Source organism: Amblyomma americanum, chromosome 11, assembly GCF_052857255.1.
Source record: "Amblyomma americanum isolate KBUSLIRL-KWMA chromosome 11, ASM5285725v1, whole genome shotgun sequence".
Classification (NCBI taxonomy): Eukaryota; Metazoa; Arthropoda; class Arachnida; order Ixodida; family Ixodidae; genus Amblyomma; species Amblyomma americanum.
In genome coordinates, this window is record NC_135507.1 from 120,693,209 (window position 1) to 120,711,880 (window position 18,672).

An 18,672-nucleotide genomic window follows, 5' to 3' on the forward strand; every position below is an offset into this window, starting at 1 on the left:
CGAAATTCGCTTTATTGTAATTGAAGATTATATTTCAGGAGTTGGTCTAACTTTCAGCAGTAGTGATATGGAAATGTGTTGAACTGCATGGTCACCGAGTCCAGCAAGAGCCGTTGCGCCTTTGTGTTCAGGACTGCACGTCAGAAAGAGATCCAGGGTGTTATTCCCGCTCGTCGAAAGTCTAATAGCTTGATGGAGACTGAAATTAGGGGTTAGATCGAGGAATTGCTTCAGCTCACTGGATTGCGATTTACCAGGTACGCTAAGTAGAGTCCAGTTCATCTGTGGAAAATTGAAGTCGCCAAATAGAAAAAAATAAGTGATTTGTGGAAGGTTTCTAATATATATGCTAAACTACGGTAGAGAGAGTTGCTGAAAGATGGCCAATTATCGGGTGGTCGGTAACAAATGCCAAATATAGCTCTCACAATTTAGGTTTGAACAAAAACCCATGACAATTCGAGTACGTCGTCGTGGTACACTAAGGATGATGACAAGGAATTTCTTACAGCTATTAGAACGTCGCCCCCTCTACGGTTGCTGCGATCACGACGGTACATGGTGAAGTTAAGATTAGCGGGAAGCACTTCGTTATCGAGGATATCTTCAGTTAACCAGGTTTCGGTTAGAATGATAATGTGCGCGTCAATATCGTCGATGAAGCTAAGAAGCTGGACACACTTTGGAATTACGCTCCTTATGTTGGTGAATGCGTTACGGATGTCGAGGTAAGATGCAGGACCTCGTTGTGAACATGATCCGTTGCGCGTCATTCACTACCATCAGCGTTGGGAAAACTTTCTTACCATTAGATGCCTTTTTATGTTCAATATATCATATCTTACCCCTGGAAACGTCACATTTTTGTATCCATTTTCATACTGTGCCTTTGCTTTGGCCCTTGTGCTGTTTATCTGCAGCGTTATTTTCATAGCAGAGAGATGTAATCGTGCATTTTGTCGTTTCGTGTTGCCATACAATTATGTTGCATCCTTCAGATCCTCTAGCATCCCCTGATGCTTCGCACTGATAAGAGCGATTTTACTCACCTGCTGGCACACATGATCAAGACATAAATCTCTGGTAAGAAGCCAAAGAGAGGTGAATAATATGCTATATGAGGGGCTATAAAAAGAGAAGGTCTCGTCAAACTTCCAAACAGCTGCTTGGAGCGAATGGGACCAAGCACTTCCTATTTAGAATGGGTAAAAGACCATGGTGTGAACATAGTACGTGAAGTAAACAAATTGATCTTGGTCTTGCATGCAGGATGTGATGGCACCTTGTGTTTCATATAGCAAACAAACTGCTCTTCAGAGCAGAACTCTTCACGAGCCAGGTGATACACGAAAGATGGTGCGCAATAAAAGTCCATATAGTAAAACAGAAGATTTTTGAACGTCGATTCATTTGTACGTTACTTCTTTATGAAGATCTTTTCTGTCAAAGATGGCATTACATGCGCATGGACATTTTAACTCCTTCAAGTATGAATTTTGGGAGCAGAATTTTCGGAACTTCAGATTTCAGTACGGAGCATGACAGGGCTGCTCAGAATTGCAACCTTCCCTGATATTTAATTATGTATACATTGGGCTCTTCACATATGTGCACCATGATTATATTATCTTAATGATCTCAATGCACTTAATTCTTTCGACTCATTACGGTGACAATGTGTCGTTATGTAAACAAGTTAACTAATTTCACTCATTTTAAGCGTTCATGCTTGGAAGACTACCAAAAGAAAACTAACACAAACTGCTAGAGCTAGCGTAATACATGAAGCCATTCATTTAACAGAACAGATTCCAGCATTAATTATTTTGTGCATTCCCTCTTATGGAAACTGCTGCTTGTATAAGTGAGGTTTGATAGGGCAAATGATCCAAATATGTGGACAACGCCGCAGCGGTGGCCTATTGTTCGAGCACCAGCCTCGCGGCCGGTAGTGAGTTGGATCCCCAGTTATGTGCAGTGAAATGATTCAAAAATGAGCCTTTGACCACCCCACCTTGTGTAAACAAGAAAAACCTTGTATGACACTTTTTGGCCTAATTAAGCTGACCTTGCACCATAAAAACTCATCATCACTATCAGATATGAAGACATTGCATCTGAAGGAGTTAACTTTAAGCCCTTAAACACTGCACATTCAGCTGCTGCTCCACACTGAAGGAGAAGCGAAGCTGGACGCAGAATCTTCCCCACCTATGCACGAGTGCTGAACTCGCACGCACTGTGCTATAATCTGCATAATCTTTTCTTGAGAGTGTAGTGGAAGCTATTGAGCCTAAAATGCTCTTCCTTCCTACGCAGCAGAATATAATCCCCGCTAGCAGTTCTTAGTTTCCTGTTAATAGATATGTTCTCAATATTCTTTATATTCCACACTTCTGACACAACTCCTAACTTCTGACTTCGGAAGTCAAGGAAACAATTTTCCTGATTGCAAAAAGAAGGTTCAGTTACAAGAAGCTTCAACGGATGGACCCAGCTGCTTCACTGACGGAATTAAGACACCGTGGAGAGAACACTCCACGTGGTCACGCACACGGTCGTGTGGCAGAACTTTTAAATAAAATAAGACACGTATGCATGCTCCGCCCGTGGAGCCTTCCGTTCACTGCCAAAAATTTCGTGGCGTATCGCGATTTCTCGTCTCTTTCGCACACAGTATGTGGTGTGAAGACACCGAATGTGATGACTTACTTTGTTGCGGTATCTGAGGCGATGAGGCATGCATTGTTGAAAAAGTCGCAACTTGTAGTGGCGCAGGGCCTTTCCTCTAAAAAATAGGATGTCACTAGCCTGCTCCAATACAGGAGGAGTCGTCGTAGCTGGTGTAGGAAGAATAATCTGCTCATCATCAAAATCATCATCATCATCATCATCATCGTTAGTCATCATTGTCTTGACACTCATCACCTACCACAAGCTCACTAGAAGCAAGACGGATGTTATGCAGTATTGAACATGCAGTAATAATGTGACCTGCTCATCCAGGTCCATAGTGCAGAGCGCGGTACTTCTGGAAGCACCTAAATCTTGCATTCAGGAGACTAATGCAGCGCTCCACAACTTTACGCATTGCTGAGTGCACTTTGTTCTGCATTCAGGACACTAATGCAGCGCTACACAACTCCACGCATTGCTGAGTGCACTTTGTTGCTTCGGCTTCTTGTGATGGCGGTGATGGGTGTCCTCCCACAGGATTTAGGAGCCACGGCTGCTATTGGTGGCCACTGTCGCCTACACAGAAACGGCAGTTATGCGTGGGGAAATTGGGCATAAGGAAGTGATTTGCGCATCCATTTTAAAGCATTTTTAAAAGTAGCTTTCATGTCACCTCTATAGCAGATTACATTGTTTATGCAATGTTTGTTATTGGTTCTGGTATGGCATGAACCACATTTGAGATTTTCCTGCAGGTTTGTAGGGCTGACCGGCACATGACGGACATCGACGTCCGGTTTCTTGCCTCGAGCCATGATGCCCGAATCTTGGAAAAGTCACAAGCATAACTTTAAAATGACACCAATCGCAAGCTGTAATAACAGCGAACAGTTTAATTTTTGCTCACGGAGAATAAACGGCGGCTAAGAAGCAAAAAGCTGTAGGCAGAGATCGGTGAGGATCAACAGTAAAACCAAGGAATGTCATGTTCCAGCTGGAAACCAGTAGAAAGCATAGAACAATCAACAAATCAAAGTTTTGCTGGCACGCTTCTGTGGTGACTTCACAGAAATTTCTATTTCTTGCTGGCCTAAAATAGTTATGCACACGTTCAATCCTCAGCAGTACAAGGAGCTGTCTTCAGATGTGAGAGAGAAATCACGTACTTGAACCAAATAATTGGTACATCTCTTATGGCCTAAAGTTTTTACGCCCACCAGCATCCTCAGCAATGTAACCATGTGAGCCCTGTCAAGATGCAAGAGAGACAACAAGTTGTCCACCTTGAATCCGATTTCTTAAAGGAGCTTACCACCTTAACCCGTCTGCACTTTCGCATATGTTCTGTCAAAAATAGAGTTTCATTCCTGTATTCGCATATTTCAGCAATTACATTACCTGAGGTTCTCTTAAGGCACCATTAGAACTGCAGTCCAAACTCAGTGTACTGCATCGCACCATCTAAAATGCGGATGTGTTTAAAGCAGTCTTTAAACACATACACCATACACTGCTTTGGCAGTGATTACTTAACATAAATGTCATTCACCACAGTATCAGGAGGTCTTTTGCTCCCTCTCTTTGAGTTGTTTGTTAATGGTAACTCCAGCTACTTACGAAAACTACTTGACAAGCAAGCAGTCACCATCTTCAACCAGAGCTTCAGCTCGAATTGTCGCCTTGGAGCTGACTTTTCTAAGATTCGGGCATCATGGCTGGAGGCAAGAAGCCGGACGTCGATGTCCGTAATGCGCCGGTCAGCCCCACAAACCTGCAGGAAAATCTCAAATGTGGTTCATGCCATACCATAACCAATTACAAACATTTCATAAACAATGCAATCTGCAATAGAGGTGACATGAAAGCTACTGTTAAAAAATGCTTTAAAATGGATGCACAAAATAAGTGCAATTAAAATCCACAGACTCGGTACGTGTTCAGAACTTTAGGTAAAGAATAGAAGAATACCTCTATTGAATCTGAAACTGCTCAGTTACTGATAAATGGCAGTAGTTTGTGGTGTTTAATGTCCGAAAACAACTCAGGCTATGAGGGAAGCCGTAGTGGAGGGCTCTAAATAATTATTCTTTAACATACCCCAACATCGAACATTAGACGAGGCCCTATAACTAATCAAATGGAGAACACTCCATCAATAATGATATGAATGAAAGGAAAAGGAGAGCATATTTCCAACCACAGTGTTCAAGACATGTTGCGCATTTCTCGCGAAACTGTTGGCTTTGACGATGTCTCTGGCGCCGCCGCGCAGAAGGAAACACTCCTTAATATATGCGTGCTAGGACGCAGTTTTGTGAAAAGCGAGCCACTGCTTCTGCATAGCCGTGTCGATAAGTTCGTCGGAGACAACATTCACAAAGCGGCTGACAGTGGTCTGATGCAGACCATTATACTGATCTGCGCCCCCGCTTCCCTGGAAACTTGCGGTAGCGTAGAACAGCAGGTCGCAGACACCTTGTTCTTCAACCGAGAGCGAATGATGCCCGCTACGCGCTCTCGGCAGGTGTGGGTCGCCGCCTAGCTCGTTGGACACACCGCGCATCGATGTTTTGGACAGGCGAAAATGACGCTCGAATTCGTCGTCGGCCATGTCTGTAAACGGATCCAGTCGCACGTACTGACGCTTGCGCTGCTATTAGCGATGGCCCAGACTGATGACAGTCCCGAGTTGAATTCTGGGCCTCTTACCGTTCATGAGTTTGGCCTTGAGATAGGCTGTCGATCAAAACCATTGGCCACTCCCTGAGCGTGGCGTTCAAATATGTGCGTACACGCTACGGGTGGGTCACGCCCACCGTTCTTTCCAGCTATTGCTAAGATGTGTTGACAGACACCGACGATGTTCACGGTCGAATTATAGCAGGTGCAACGGACGTCATCACTAACGAATCTAAGCACCGCTGTCAAGAACACACAACGTTGCGACTGCCGCTTGTTTATTCTTTCGTGTACTACGACTGCATAAAGCTACAACTTGCATTGTAGCCGCCTAGCGCACAGGAAAACGCCGTCTGCGCGTCACACCTGTTTGCAAGGCGGTAGTCAAGGAGGACGACGACGAGCCGGTGCTATGGAGCACGCGCCATTCTCGTGCAACACCGCATTACATCTGTAGTGTTGGCATGGCCGTCTTGTCATCGGTGATGAATCTGCGCACCATTGTTCCAAACCCATTTGGCGCCGACAATTGGCCGCTTCTCTCGACCCAATGCAGAGGGAGTTTATAATTTTCATCACATAAACACTGCGTACTTAACAGCCGCAGCACCTTCCTCTGACTTCACCATTACAGACAGGGGCCCCTACTGCGATGTCGAGCAGCGGTCGCTCTAAGCCAACGGCAAAAAACTCCGCAAGAGCCTTGGAATGTGCGACTCAAACAGATTCTTCCTAACACTTCTGCTGGGCCTAGTTGGTTCATGATATTAATACAGATGATCGATGTGCGCAAAACATTAGACGAACCACGTACACGAGAAAAACACAAGGACAGGCGCAACACCTACAACTACTTTATTATTCTGAAACCAACGCATATATATACATTTTGCCACACCTGCGCAAGCGGACAAAAATAAAAACCCAGTCATGTGAGATTACTGGCAACGACGCGAGTACAAAAACTTCAATTCTGCTGAGTAAAGTATATGGAAGTAACGGTGACGCATCCTTCAGCTTTTTTCTTAATATGGAATGCTTTGAGAGCCAGCCGCGCATGTTCATTTCTGCTCCTGCCCAGAATCGCCGTCTCTTGGAATCATGGTGCACAATTGCTGCAGTTAATGATCTGCGACACAAGATGTGTCACTTTTATTCCTTACATTTAGCACATGCTCCCTGAGTCGCTCATTTATGCAGCGCCCTGTTTGCCCGATATGTACGTCTTTCCACACGAGAGTGGGAAAGCATGCACGACTCCGGTGGTGCAAGGGGCGAAGGCTGTCCCAGGCCTGATTCGGCAGACATGTCTTCCATCACCGCACGTGCGGGAGCACGGCTTGGAAAGCTTGTTCAAGGCAGAAAACTCCACAGGGACTCCATGCCTGCTAGCCACTCTCTTGAGCTGGTGGGAGACCTTATATATGCAAGGCATCACCACTGGCCTGTGAATTTCTTACTCGACCGCCCTCTATTTTTTGGCGCTCTGGTTTTATGCTTCCGGATCAGAGCCTCAGCCACAGCTGTCAAAAGCGACACAGGGTAATGTGCTGCCAAAATCCGGGGCGCATGATCATCAAAACTTGTTTGCAATTTATGCACACACTATTTTTTGAGCGCCGACTCCATACATGAAGATGCTATGCCCCTTTTCACAATCTCTGAGTGAATATCTACTTCGTTCTACTTCGTTGAAGCGCACATTAGCACCTTAACAGCTTTCTGTCAGCGTTTGATGACAACGGCTGAGATGTGTCGCTGTGCAGCATGTTGCTCTCATCCGCAGTGCGTTGAAGAGGCGTCACACACGACAGGCATACTTAATCAGTTATTGAATACAGTCAAATATAGTCAAACAGCTAACCGAAACGGCATTTCGCAGGCGCTCGCGTGTCCATTGCGCCTATCACCACGCCACATTAAAGGAGCGCTGTCGTAGAGGTGGCCAAGAGTGTTCTGAAAGTTATAGAGGGTACATAGGGTCACCCAATCGCTTTGGCGCATAGAGGAATAGCGGGAGGCTACTGCGCATGCGCAGAACGCTAAAGTGCCTTGGGTTTTTTGGGTGAGCAGGCGACGCCAACGCGAAATCGGCGAAATATCGTGGCCCCCTAATGCCGGATAGCGTAGGTAATATGGCGGCGTGCATCGAAGCGGGGACTGCTCGCGGCACCACCGATTCGTCGTTGACACTACGCTGTGTCCTACGTTCACGGCGAACTTTCAGATTCCTTCCGTGTTTACAGAGCTGCTAGGCTTAGTGAGTATCATATTGTTTGGTCGCCATGGAGATCACAAGGCTGACCGATTTTGCATCGACTTAAAAAAAAAGGTGTTTAACAACACTGACTTGTTATAATTTTTATTCTTAAACTGTATGTCTGCAATAATAACCGCTTGTAATGAAGACATAAACGCCACTTTAAAACATTTTTTTTAAAGTGCATCTTTTTGGTTTGCCGTAGTGGCGCCGCAATCAATAAACGCAAGCCTGACCCCGCTGCGTAGGCGAGGCCCTATTTTAAAAATCACCAGCGCAGTCATGCGTAGCGCTGGGGCCCGCTATTTCCTTGGGGTCCCCAAGCCTTGGGGTCCCCTATTCTGAAACTGCGTAATGGTATTCATAGCGGCGTGCGGTAGAGACTCGGGCCATCCTGCATAGCACCCTTGGTGTCGAGATGAGTAGTTTCGGGAAGTTGGCGTTTTCGCGTTGTTTAGGATCTGGTGGGAGTTTTGTCATATGCAGCCATATGTGTGGCTTTACCATGCCTTTAGGAGTCCGTGATTACGTGGATGTTTTCGTTCGTGCAGCTGGAGGCCAGTGCGAGAGCAATGGCGGTCTCGTCCGCATCTTTTTTTTTTTTTCAGGTTCGTATTATGGTGGTTGGGACAATCTGCAGCGTGTGGTTGGCGATACAGATGGCCATTGCATGTCGGAAGGAATTATGCGCCGCGTACGTGTATGTTATGCTTACGATTTTTCCGCATTTTCGCACAAAGAATTGTGCCCTCGTGTGCATTCTACCCGCATAGTGCTCGGTCTGCATGTTTCGTGGGGTCGAGTTGATTTTTGTTCGTATTGTGGTGAGACTCTAATGTGATTGTTAGTGCACCCCTGAGTGATCTACGTAGCCCAGTACACAAAGAAGATGCATTCCTGTTGTGATTTTATGAGCGTTAGCTCATAGTGCTTGCATTCAAACGTTCCGTGTCCGCCCGACATTTCAAGACGGCGGTCAGTCATGTGATCAAATTGCTGCAGTATCGTGTAAAATGGGAACGCCATCACATGACCACGCGCGCGCAGTCGTCCGGCCAGCACGGCTGCCGTTTTCGCCGATGCTGGCGTTCTGCTCTATATATACCGTTTCAGCGGGCATTGAAACTGGTGCCACTTGGGGTCGCCATTTGTTGCCAAGTTAGGCCCGCCCGTTTGGCGCAGAGGGCTCGGATTGGTGGCAAACAAATCAGCACAATTCGGCACAATTCGGTGCACAATGTTGTTAGTCGAGTTGAAGCTTGGTGTGTGTGAGGGATTCGTACCGAGGACTTTCGGTCCTCGAAACCGTAATGGGGGCGACCTTCGGAGGGCCGTGGCGGGAGAACGATTGGTCGCAGACGGATGTGGGCGGTAGCAAACTTATCGTCGTTTTGTGATTTGCACCTTGGCGTCCGGATTTGTCTAAAGCATAGGCGAAAACAACTTAGATAACGCTCGCCATTTGATTTCGCATTCGCAAATCATTCAATTAATTTTTTGTTAGCCGGTTGAGCTGCCTGGTGAGACGGGCTTCATTACGCTCTTGGGTCGTGTTGAGCATTCCCAGTGTTACCGGTCTACGAGTCGCCTTGTGCGGTGGTAGGCCTAGAGCTCTTTTCTCGACTCGGAACAAACTTGAACGCCCGATACGCAAAAAGAGGCCGTCTGGGGTGATGAAGGAGGTCTCTTCCCGATCTTTTTCGTCGACTTCTATTTGCCAATAGCCAGACTTGAGGTCCTTCGACGAGAAGTATTTTGCGTTGCAGAGCCGATCCAATGCGTCGTCTATCCGTGGGAGGGGGTTATACGTCCTTCTTCGTGATCTTGTTCAGACGACAATAATCGACGCAGAAACGTAGGGTTTCGTCCTTTTTCTTCGCCAGGACAACAGGGGATGCCCACGGGCTTTTCGACGGCTGGATGATGTCGTCGCGCAGCATTTCGTTGACTTGTTCGCTTATAGCTTCACGTTCTCGCGGCGAAATTCGGTAAGGGCTCTGGCAGAGTGGTCGAGCGCACTCCTCGGTGATTATGCGATGCTTGGCAACTGGTGTTTGTCGAATCCTCGATGACGTCGAAAAGCAGCCTTTGTATCGTCGGAGCAGACTTCTGAGCTGCGATTGCTTAATCACGGGGAGACTTGGATTAATGTCGTAGTCTGGTTCGGGAACCATGGTCGTCGGGGTAGATGCGGCGGAATCCGAGAGGACAAACGCATTACTGGTTTCCAGTATTTCCCCGATGTACGCGATCGTCGTGCCCTTGTTGATGTGCTTGAACTCCTTGCAGAATTTTGTCAGCAACACTTCAGTTTTCCCTCCATGCAGTCGAGCTATCCCTCTTGCGACGCAAATTTCACGGTCTAGCAGTAGACGTTGGTCGCCTTCGATGACACTTTCTACGTCAGTGGGTATTTCGGTGCCGACCGAAATAACAATGCTGGAGCGAGGCGGGATGCTCACTTGATCTTCGAGCACACTCAAGGCGTGGTGACTAGGAGGGCTCTCAGGCGGTATCGCTTTATCTTCCGACAGCGTTATTGACTTCGACTTCAGGTCGATGATTGCGCCGTGTTGGTTCAAGAAGTCCATACCGAGAATGACGTCTCGTGAACACTGTTGAAGGTTAACGAAGGTGGAAGGGTAAGCGCGGTCATGAATGGTTATTCTTGCCGTGCAGGTTCCAGTCGGCGTGATGAGGTGTTCTCCAGCGGTCCGAATTTGAGGGCCTTCCCATGCGGTCTTAACTTTCTTCAACTGGGCGGCGATGTGTCCACTCATTACGCAGTAATCAGCCCCTGTGTCCACTAAGGCGGTAACTGCGTGGCCGTCGAGAAGCACGTCGAGAAGCACGTCGAGGTCGGTGGTTCTTTGTCTGGCGTTGCAGTTAGGTCTTGGCGCCGGAACACGGCTGCGTCGTGTTCAACTGAAGTTATTACGTCGTGTCGTCGTCTTTCGTAGGTGTAGTCTTGGCTTCCTGACTTCGTCGGGACGGCGGCGGGTCGTTATTATGTCGTCGCGATGGTCTCTGCGTCGTATTCGTCGGCGGTGGAGGATCTTCGTCAGTTCGACGAACAGCAACCGCACCTCCATCGGTTGCTGCTTTTAGTTTTCCGGATATTGGCTCGCAGAGCGGCCCCGTGCTGGGCCAGTGTATGGACGGCGCTGCGGCGACAGGTAGCGGCCTGGTGACGGCGACCGGGACGGCCGCTGAGGGCTCCACTGAGTAGCGGCGAGGTAGTCGGCGATGACACGAGGGCGTTCGCCTCCCAGAGGCTGCGGTGCGTCCACGGCGAAACCTCGCAATCCTAGGTCGCGGTATGGGCAACGGCGGTACACATGGCCGGCTTCCCCGCAGGGGCAGCAGAGCGGGCGGTGGTCAGGAGCGCGCCAAACGTCGGTCTTCCTCGGGTAGCTGCGCTGGGTGACGGGTGGGCGTGTTGGCGGCGGCGGCGGTGATCGACGGAATTGCGGCGTTATAGGGTCCTGGCGCGGTCGTGGAGGGGGACCTTGACGGTGGGCGACGGCGGCGTAGGTCATCGCTTCTGGCTGTGGCTGCGATGTTTGTGGTTGTACCTCGGGAACTCCCAGCGATCGCTGGACTTCTTCTTTGACAATTTCGGCAACTGAGGCCACTTGAGATTGCGATGAAGGGAAGATCCTTTGAAGCTCCTCTCGTACGACTGCCCTGATGGTCTCGCGCAGGTCGTCGGTGTCCAGTGACTGAACTCCGGCGTAGTTTGTCGAGTTCGTGCGGCGGTTGAATGGTTGGTTCCGCATTTCGAGTGTCTTCTCAATGCTGGTGGCCTCGCGAAGGAACTCTTCTACGGTCGTCATTGGGCTTCGTATCAGTGCGCCGAAAAGTTCCTCCTTTACACCACGCATCAGTAGGCGGACGTTCTTCTCTTCGGACATTTCCGGGTCGGCGTGGCGGAACAGACGGCTGATTTCCTCAGTGAAGATTGCGATCGTCTCATTCGGCAGCTGCGCTCTGGCTTCCAGTAGAGCTTCGGCTCGCTCTTTTCGCAGGACGCTTGCAAATGTTTGCAGGAAGCTGCTTGGGAACAGGTCCCACGTCGTCAAGGTGGCTTCTCGATTCTCGAACCATGTCCTGGCGGCTTCCTCCAATGCGAAATAGACATGTCGCAGCTTGTCGTCGCTTGCCCAGCTGTTAAACGTAGCGACCCTCTCATACGTTTCCAGCCAGCTTTTCAGGTCCTCAAATGTGTAACCGCGGAACGTCGGTGGTTCCCTGGGCTGCTGCAGCACGATGGAGGACGCTGGGGCTGCCTTTGGGGTTGCCTCGGCCACAATCTTCTTGGTCTTCGCAGGTAGAAGTCCGTGCTCCGGGGGCAGCTGTTGAAGACGGCGATTTGCTCGATTGTCCGGGACTACGTTGGTATTCTCTTTGCGGTCCGGGCTTGGATCAAGGCTTGTCGGGGGCGTCCGGTACATGAACAAAAAAAAAGAAGCACCTCCATCAGATGTCACGTGGTGGTGACGTTGAAGAAGACAGTAGCAATACTGTGAAAGACAAAACTAACTTTTATTGGGCGAACCTGTGCCCACAAAAAGAGGCTACACTTACAGCACAACGGTAGCGGCGAACACGGTCAGCGATCGTCGAAAATCTGATCCGCGGGTCAAGCGCGTCGGCTGTTATATAGCAGTCGTCGATTGTTCCAGACTAATCGTTGGGACCCGCGTGCCTTCCACACAGTTCTACACCATTCACGTAAGGCGATGAAATCAGATAACATAAGGTTCGGCTACAACAGACAGCGAATAGAAGCATCGATGACTTGCCAGAAACTTCGGATAGATGCAGGCGCGTCCCGCGCTGTGCGATAACACTTGTTAGGCGGCGAAACGTGGCCGCCCGATAAAGATAAGTACACGTGTCAATATGCATTTATGTAACATTACACAATGCCGCTAGCCTTTCATTAGGTCCATGCCGACAGGGCATAAAAACAATCATCAAAAGCACAACAAGAGCAGGCAGTGCTCGGTAAAACGAGCAGAGGAAAGAAAATTGAAGAATATTCCAAGTACAATGTCTAAAATATGTCTTTAAGTGGCTTCCCAGAATCAGCAGTCGAGATCACTTTAACAGTTAGGACAATCCACTCTGCAATAACTTTCAGAATCTAAGAACTTGAAAGGGCTAGCTTGCGCGAAATATTCTGCTAAGGTATGTCGGCGGTTATGAGTTGTACGCGTTTTTATAAACTGTTCATGAGGGTAAGAAGAAATGCCTGCTTTGCAATGAATTAGTTTTTGGAGGAAGAATAGGCGGACACTTTAACGTCGTGCAATCGAGTATATTATGGTTTTTGTCATTAATAAAAATGGGGAATAAGCTTCTTTGTACCTTTAGCCGCATAGCGTTCTCCGCATTTCTTAGGTTTAACTTGTTTTTCTTTGTCCTTTTTTTATTGAAGTGCGAAATGAGAGTAGCTTTCGTGGGTTACAGCTTCAGGAGTGCATTATGGGCAAATAATCTGCAGCTGTCAGGCACACCCCTAGGATTATGGCGAAAACCAAGTTTGCGTAGTGACAGTGACCTATGGTGTTCTAGTTGGCCGTTCGGTTTTAGCAGGGAGTTTAACAAAAAGCGGAGATATTTGTACACTGTCAGTTTTGTAACTGAAACGTGATTATTACGTATATGAAGTGCAAATTTCTTCTTTTCTTTTTACATGAAAGCAGACTGTTTTGAGGGCAGTCGTTTATATAACCCATTTTCATTTCAAGAAAGGACATCGAGTAAAACATCATCAAGATTTTGCTGGTCGGAAACGGAAGTCACAAAGGTTCTACTTCATGCCATCATCGGCAGAGTCTAGCATTTAGAGCTGAAATAAAAAAGAAAACTAAATCATTTACGAACATCAAGAAAACTAGGCTAAAAACTGCACTTTTCTGGTGGACCTGGGAAGCTAGATAGAGATGTGAGCAACAAGATCCGCCAGTGTATTCAAACTTGTGCAATGCTTTAAATAAGCTGCAATCCAGCCAAAGAATATTGTAATCGCACCTGTGTCTTTTATTTGTAAATAAGCATGAGTGCACCTAAATAAATGTATTTGTGAACTCTAAAAGTATAACATCGTTTTTTCCGGATTCGTCAAGAGCGGCACTAAAACTGTGAATGGACGTTACCAGTTGGGTAGTAGTAATGGGTACCTTTCTCAAACCGCGGTGAGTGAAGTTAGAGCATCATTAGAGTCTAATACTGGGAGAATTCGCAAATTCAAATGTAACAATATTTCCATGAAATTCTCCTTTTTCCTAAAAGCAATCTTTGAAAGAATTGCGCTTCTTGCGAGTGTGGCAGGAGCAACAGCATTTTTGTCATTGTACTGAAAAAACTTTAACTGCGCTCTTTTCTATTTTTTTCTCCATAAGAAATCCTTGCAAATTTCTTATAATGTATCTTTTCTTGTATTATTGTCGTCGTCAAGGGCTGTTTCAGTTCATTAATGTTATTTATTGCACTATCACTCCCGCTGCCCTACTGCAACGCCTTGTGCGGCAGGGTAAAGTTTAAATAAATAAATAAATAAATATCATTGCCACTTTCATCTTTGACAACTTTGGAACTGGAGGAAGTGAGAGTAATCCGGCGGTAGTCCTTTACACAGAGGCGGTCATCATTTTGAAGAATAGGAGCGATTTTTGCGTTCAAACAGTCAGTCGGCATAGAACTAGAAAATACGGATGCAAAAATGCATTAGGTATGCACTCCTGGTCTTAAGAACAGTTTGAATTGAATCTAAGTACCATTTAAAAAAAATTGCCTACAGAAAAATTGTTGGCAGTTTCAAAACATGCACCAGCAAATTAGTCAAAACTATTTTCATCAGTTGAGAACATAGAGTGAAAGTAATTAGCGAGATATCTGAAAACTTTGTTTTTGTCTGTAACGAAGCTCCAATTCATGACCATTTGGTCAATTAGTTTATGCAACTCTCCGATGTGATTCCTAAATTTGGCAGGAATACAATTTTTTGAGCTGCTGAAGGCATAAGCTGAAGTATCGTTTCCTGCCAGTTACCGTGTTAGAACAGTTCATGTACTAGTTTTATAGCAGAACTTGCCGCTGACGATCTCCTAAAACAATTTCAAGGCAGTGGTACATTCGAAAACATCGGAGTTTGCTCAGTCGAAATGTTTCAGGCGCTTGACATTTAGTTTCAGATGAATAATGTGGCGATTAATCCTTGGCTGCTTCGTCTTAGCGCGTTTATTCTTGTCCGGTAAGAAATTGTACAGACAGAATTCACAGTGGTCAGTGAAACTTTTCCCCAAAACCGAGACATCACTGCCCAGAAATTAAAAAAAAAGCAATTTAATATAAATGTGCGAAACATATTTCGTAATTTTATGTGGTATATTACGCGTATTTTTCATGGATAAAGTAGTAAAGGTACAGATGATGTGTGCAGAGAAAAAGGAAGGTTCAAAATTAGCAAGTCTAAGCCCGAAGTACGTGTCCCTCGCACAACTGTCTGGTTAGTGTACAACATGGCAGAGATTATGAACAATCAATAAGGCAGCAGTTATGTCCGCATTTCAAAAATTATGTCCGCAGTTCATTTTTGGAATATTTAATTCTCCCGAAATAACAATTTTAGTGCTCCGAAATAAAAACTTGTGATACTGTAATTCTTGGAGATATTCGGGGTCGGAGTCTGGAGGTAGGTACAGAGCGCGGAGAATGAAAGTGTAGGCATATAATTTTACCAGAACCTTACTTTTAACATCATGTTTTGCCAGGAATACTGTGAAATTACTCGCGAGTCTCTGTAACACAAGAAGTCTTCGCTCACGTACCTGTCTTGTCCTGTTTTTTGTAACTTCTTGTTGTGTTGTGTGTTATGGCACATACGCAACTCAGGCCGTCATGGGCCAAAATCAAGGTAGGGGACATTATCGATGGTGTAGGGGCGTAAAACATTGTTTTGCATTACCTAATGATAAAGGAAGAAAGAAATTTTGTTGATATAAAAGGTTTAAAGACAGTTGGGTAGTCTAAGCAGGCATCCTTGGCTCGGCAAGGATGTTGCACCTCCAAACCAGTAAAACAAAACCTCGGCCTTAATAATAATACCTGGTTTTTGGAGAAAGGAAATGGCGCCGTATCTGTCTCATATATTGTTGGACACCTGAACCGCGCCGTAAGGGAAAGGACAAAGTAGGGAGTGAAAGAAGAAAGGAAGAAAGAGGTGCCGTAGTGGTCCTCTCTTGAATCAGGATGTGGCTGAGGTCCTGTCCCTAGAGACGGCAGCCTACAAGCCCACTTAAGAAGACGTCGGACGTCATGCTGCAGTCCAGCATTCGAAGGAGTTCTGTAAAGGCTTTTGAGAAGTGGTAGCAGCCACGGATCCCTTCCAGGTACGAGCAATCTAAGCGATTGTACCCTTTTTCTTGATTCAGGCTGACCACGACTTCGGTAGCGACACGTCTATTCGTGTACTCAATGAAGTCCAGAATTATGGTTAGTGAGCTGAGAATACTAAAACCAGGAACACACCAATACTGCTCAAGAGTAATAAGCTGTGGAAGGAGGCGGTTAATGTGCAACAAGAAGATCTGTAAGAATTTTGTAGCAGCGTAGTGCGGTGACAGCGAGACAGCTTTTGCCCGTCTGTGTCAGTCTTTTGGGATAACACGATCCGACCCCTCCAGAATGAGTGCGGAACGAATTCCAGAGCAAGTGCGCTGTTGAGAGTCTTGGGCAGTGCGGGATGTATTTTCTGCAAGCAAGTGCGGCAAAACTCCACTGGTATAGTATCAGTGCCCGGAGATGCGCCTGTATTCATGCCTTGCAGGGTGGATAGCACATCGGTGGCAGTGGCTGGACAGGTCAGGTTTTCCGCGTCTTTGTCTCTAAGTCCCCAAAGATGGGAGCCAAACTGCTTGACACGCCTTCTGTATTCCTGCCCTGTGTCGCTTTGCTCGGAGGTAAACAGATCGGAAAAGTAGCTCCAAAACACGTGCTCGACGTCGCGACGTTTGGAGCACTTCCCGCCGTCCTCCACGGACACCACTGCTACGTGTGTCGGCAACCTCTACACCGCGCCCGCATCCCGCGCTTGGCGCAATACTTGAGGGTCGGAGATTCGCCAGGCGCGAGCTTCCATGCGTCCCGCGGTGCGCGAGCCGCGGCACAGTAGGTGCGAGTATCTCGAATTACCCAGCCTAACGACGCGAATGCGCCGCGAAGAGTCCTTCAGTGCGGAAGCTTCGCGTTGTTGCTTCCGACGGCCAGCCCGGATGCAGGTGGTCCGCCATTATTCTTTGTGCACATCCCAATCGCACGGTCCCAGCCCGGTTTGTGCAAGCGACGCGGCGACTGCTTCTTGCAGTTCACGTAAAGCCTGTGGATCCTGGAGGACAAAGATATCAAGACACGAAATATCGCTACGCTCTCCTTGCTGACCAGGTAAGTGAAGTGCTACAGACAGTGCAATGCAACTTACGCCTCATGGCACACTTCTCGAACAGTGGGCAGTGGTCCGACACGTTGCCAGTGTGTTGTGGGATGTCTCGTACCCGACATTCTACGGCTGCACTCAAGAGCTCATAACGAAAATAGATGAAATCGCGCCTGCTACAACTAAGCCTGCCTCACCAATTGTAGCCAAACGAGCCCATGAAAATGAGATCACGCTTCATGCAATCTAAACTCTGAGATAGTGCGTTGCAAGTCGACAAATGTGCGTTGTTGATCGTAAAACTTGGAGGAGAGAGGGCATATCCCTATTGTAATCAAGAACGCAATAAAATCTTTGTTGAGCATGAATAGGTGACTTTCCAAAATTAACGACGAAAGTGAGGCGGAGAAGTCATTAACGTGCGAGTGGTCAGCAGGCATGTATACATTGATGGCACGTATCTTCCGCTGACCGTAAAAGAAATTCACCGCAATGACCCTACCTTCTGTGTCAAGGACACAGCGACTACCAAACAACACGCTTCGTTTAAACACGATCACTCCAACGCCAGACTTCGATGGTTTATTAGGGTTTGACGTCCCAAACCGGCTCGGGCTATGAGATACGCCGTAGTGAAGGGCTCCGGAAATTTCGGCTATATAGGGTTCTTCGACATGCGCTGGCTTCGCATTTTACAGGTTCCTGTAGAATTTCACTTCCATCGAAATCCGACCGCCGCGGCCGGGATCGAACACGCATCTTGCGGGTCAGCAGCCGAACACCATGATCGTTGAGTGACCGCGGCGGCGCCACGACCTTGAGAACAAAACGAAAAAAAAAACATTTGACAGAAAAGTGGCGATTAAACTCGCGTACCTCACGGCAGTTACGAAATTCATGCTCCTCAAGGAAAAGTGTAACAGTTTCTGGCATAGATCAAAGTGAACGTCACGTTGCATGCCCGGGTTGAAAAACCCTCAACATTCAGCGTGAGGATGTTCAGGAACATAAAAGGTAGCCATCTGCCCAGCAGGCTTTAAAAATCAATTTTTTGATCGGAGAACTCACCGCTGGCGGTGACCCGCTCAAGCGAGTCTACGCGAGGTTTTTTGAGGTGCGAGTGCCATGTGACGCATCTCTATCGCTGAGCGACGAGTGGTCCAATTGCTCTCTTCGGGCACAAGTAGACTGACTGTCGATAGACTGCAGGGAGAATGGTCTGGCATGACCAGATGTCGTCGGACGTGCTGCCCGGCGAGTGCCAAGAAGAGCCCTCATCGCTCTCCACCTGATCAGCCCACGTTCTTTAAGAAGACGACTCGCTTGCGGGGCTGGATGTTATGTCTTGCGTTCCCGCAGCCTGGGAGAGCGAAGCAACTGGAATAGCGGGAGAGGATGACGCGATGTCAGCGTTCGCTTGTGGCTCTTATTCACTACCGAGGCCGATGGTGATCTCATTGCTGATGTGCTTGCCCGACGTCGCCGCCACCACTGCTGCTCGCTTCGCTTGCGTTTGCTCTTTGTGTTCTGCTGATAGTGGGTGCTTAAGGATTGGCGTTGCTTCCTGCTCCTCTGATACTGCGGTCCTGACTGAGCTTATCTGGTCAGCGGTACT

At 47.4% G+C, this 18,672-nt stretch overlaps 1 protein-coding gene across 1 annotated transcript; it reads right to left on the reverse strand.

Annotated features, from left to right (window-relative positions):
* Positions 1-10,719: 10,719 nt before the first annotated feature.
* On the reverse strand, positions 10,720-12,069 carry LOC144110230 (uncharacterized). Its single transcript, XM_077643069.1, has one exon. It carries the CDS (start codon positions 12,067-12,069, stop codon positions 10,720-10,722), a length of 1,350 nt encoding a protein of 449 aa, XP_077499195.1.
* Between the last annotated feature and the right edge of the window lie 6,603 nt (positions 12,070-18,672).

Bases quoted from the DNA above. Each gene is read 5' to 3' on its own strand.
- LOC144110230 (XM_077643069.1), bottom strand. From the start codon at position 12,069: ATGTACCGGACGCCCCCGACAAGCCTTGATCCAAGCCCGGACCGCAAA.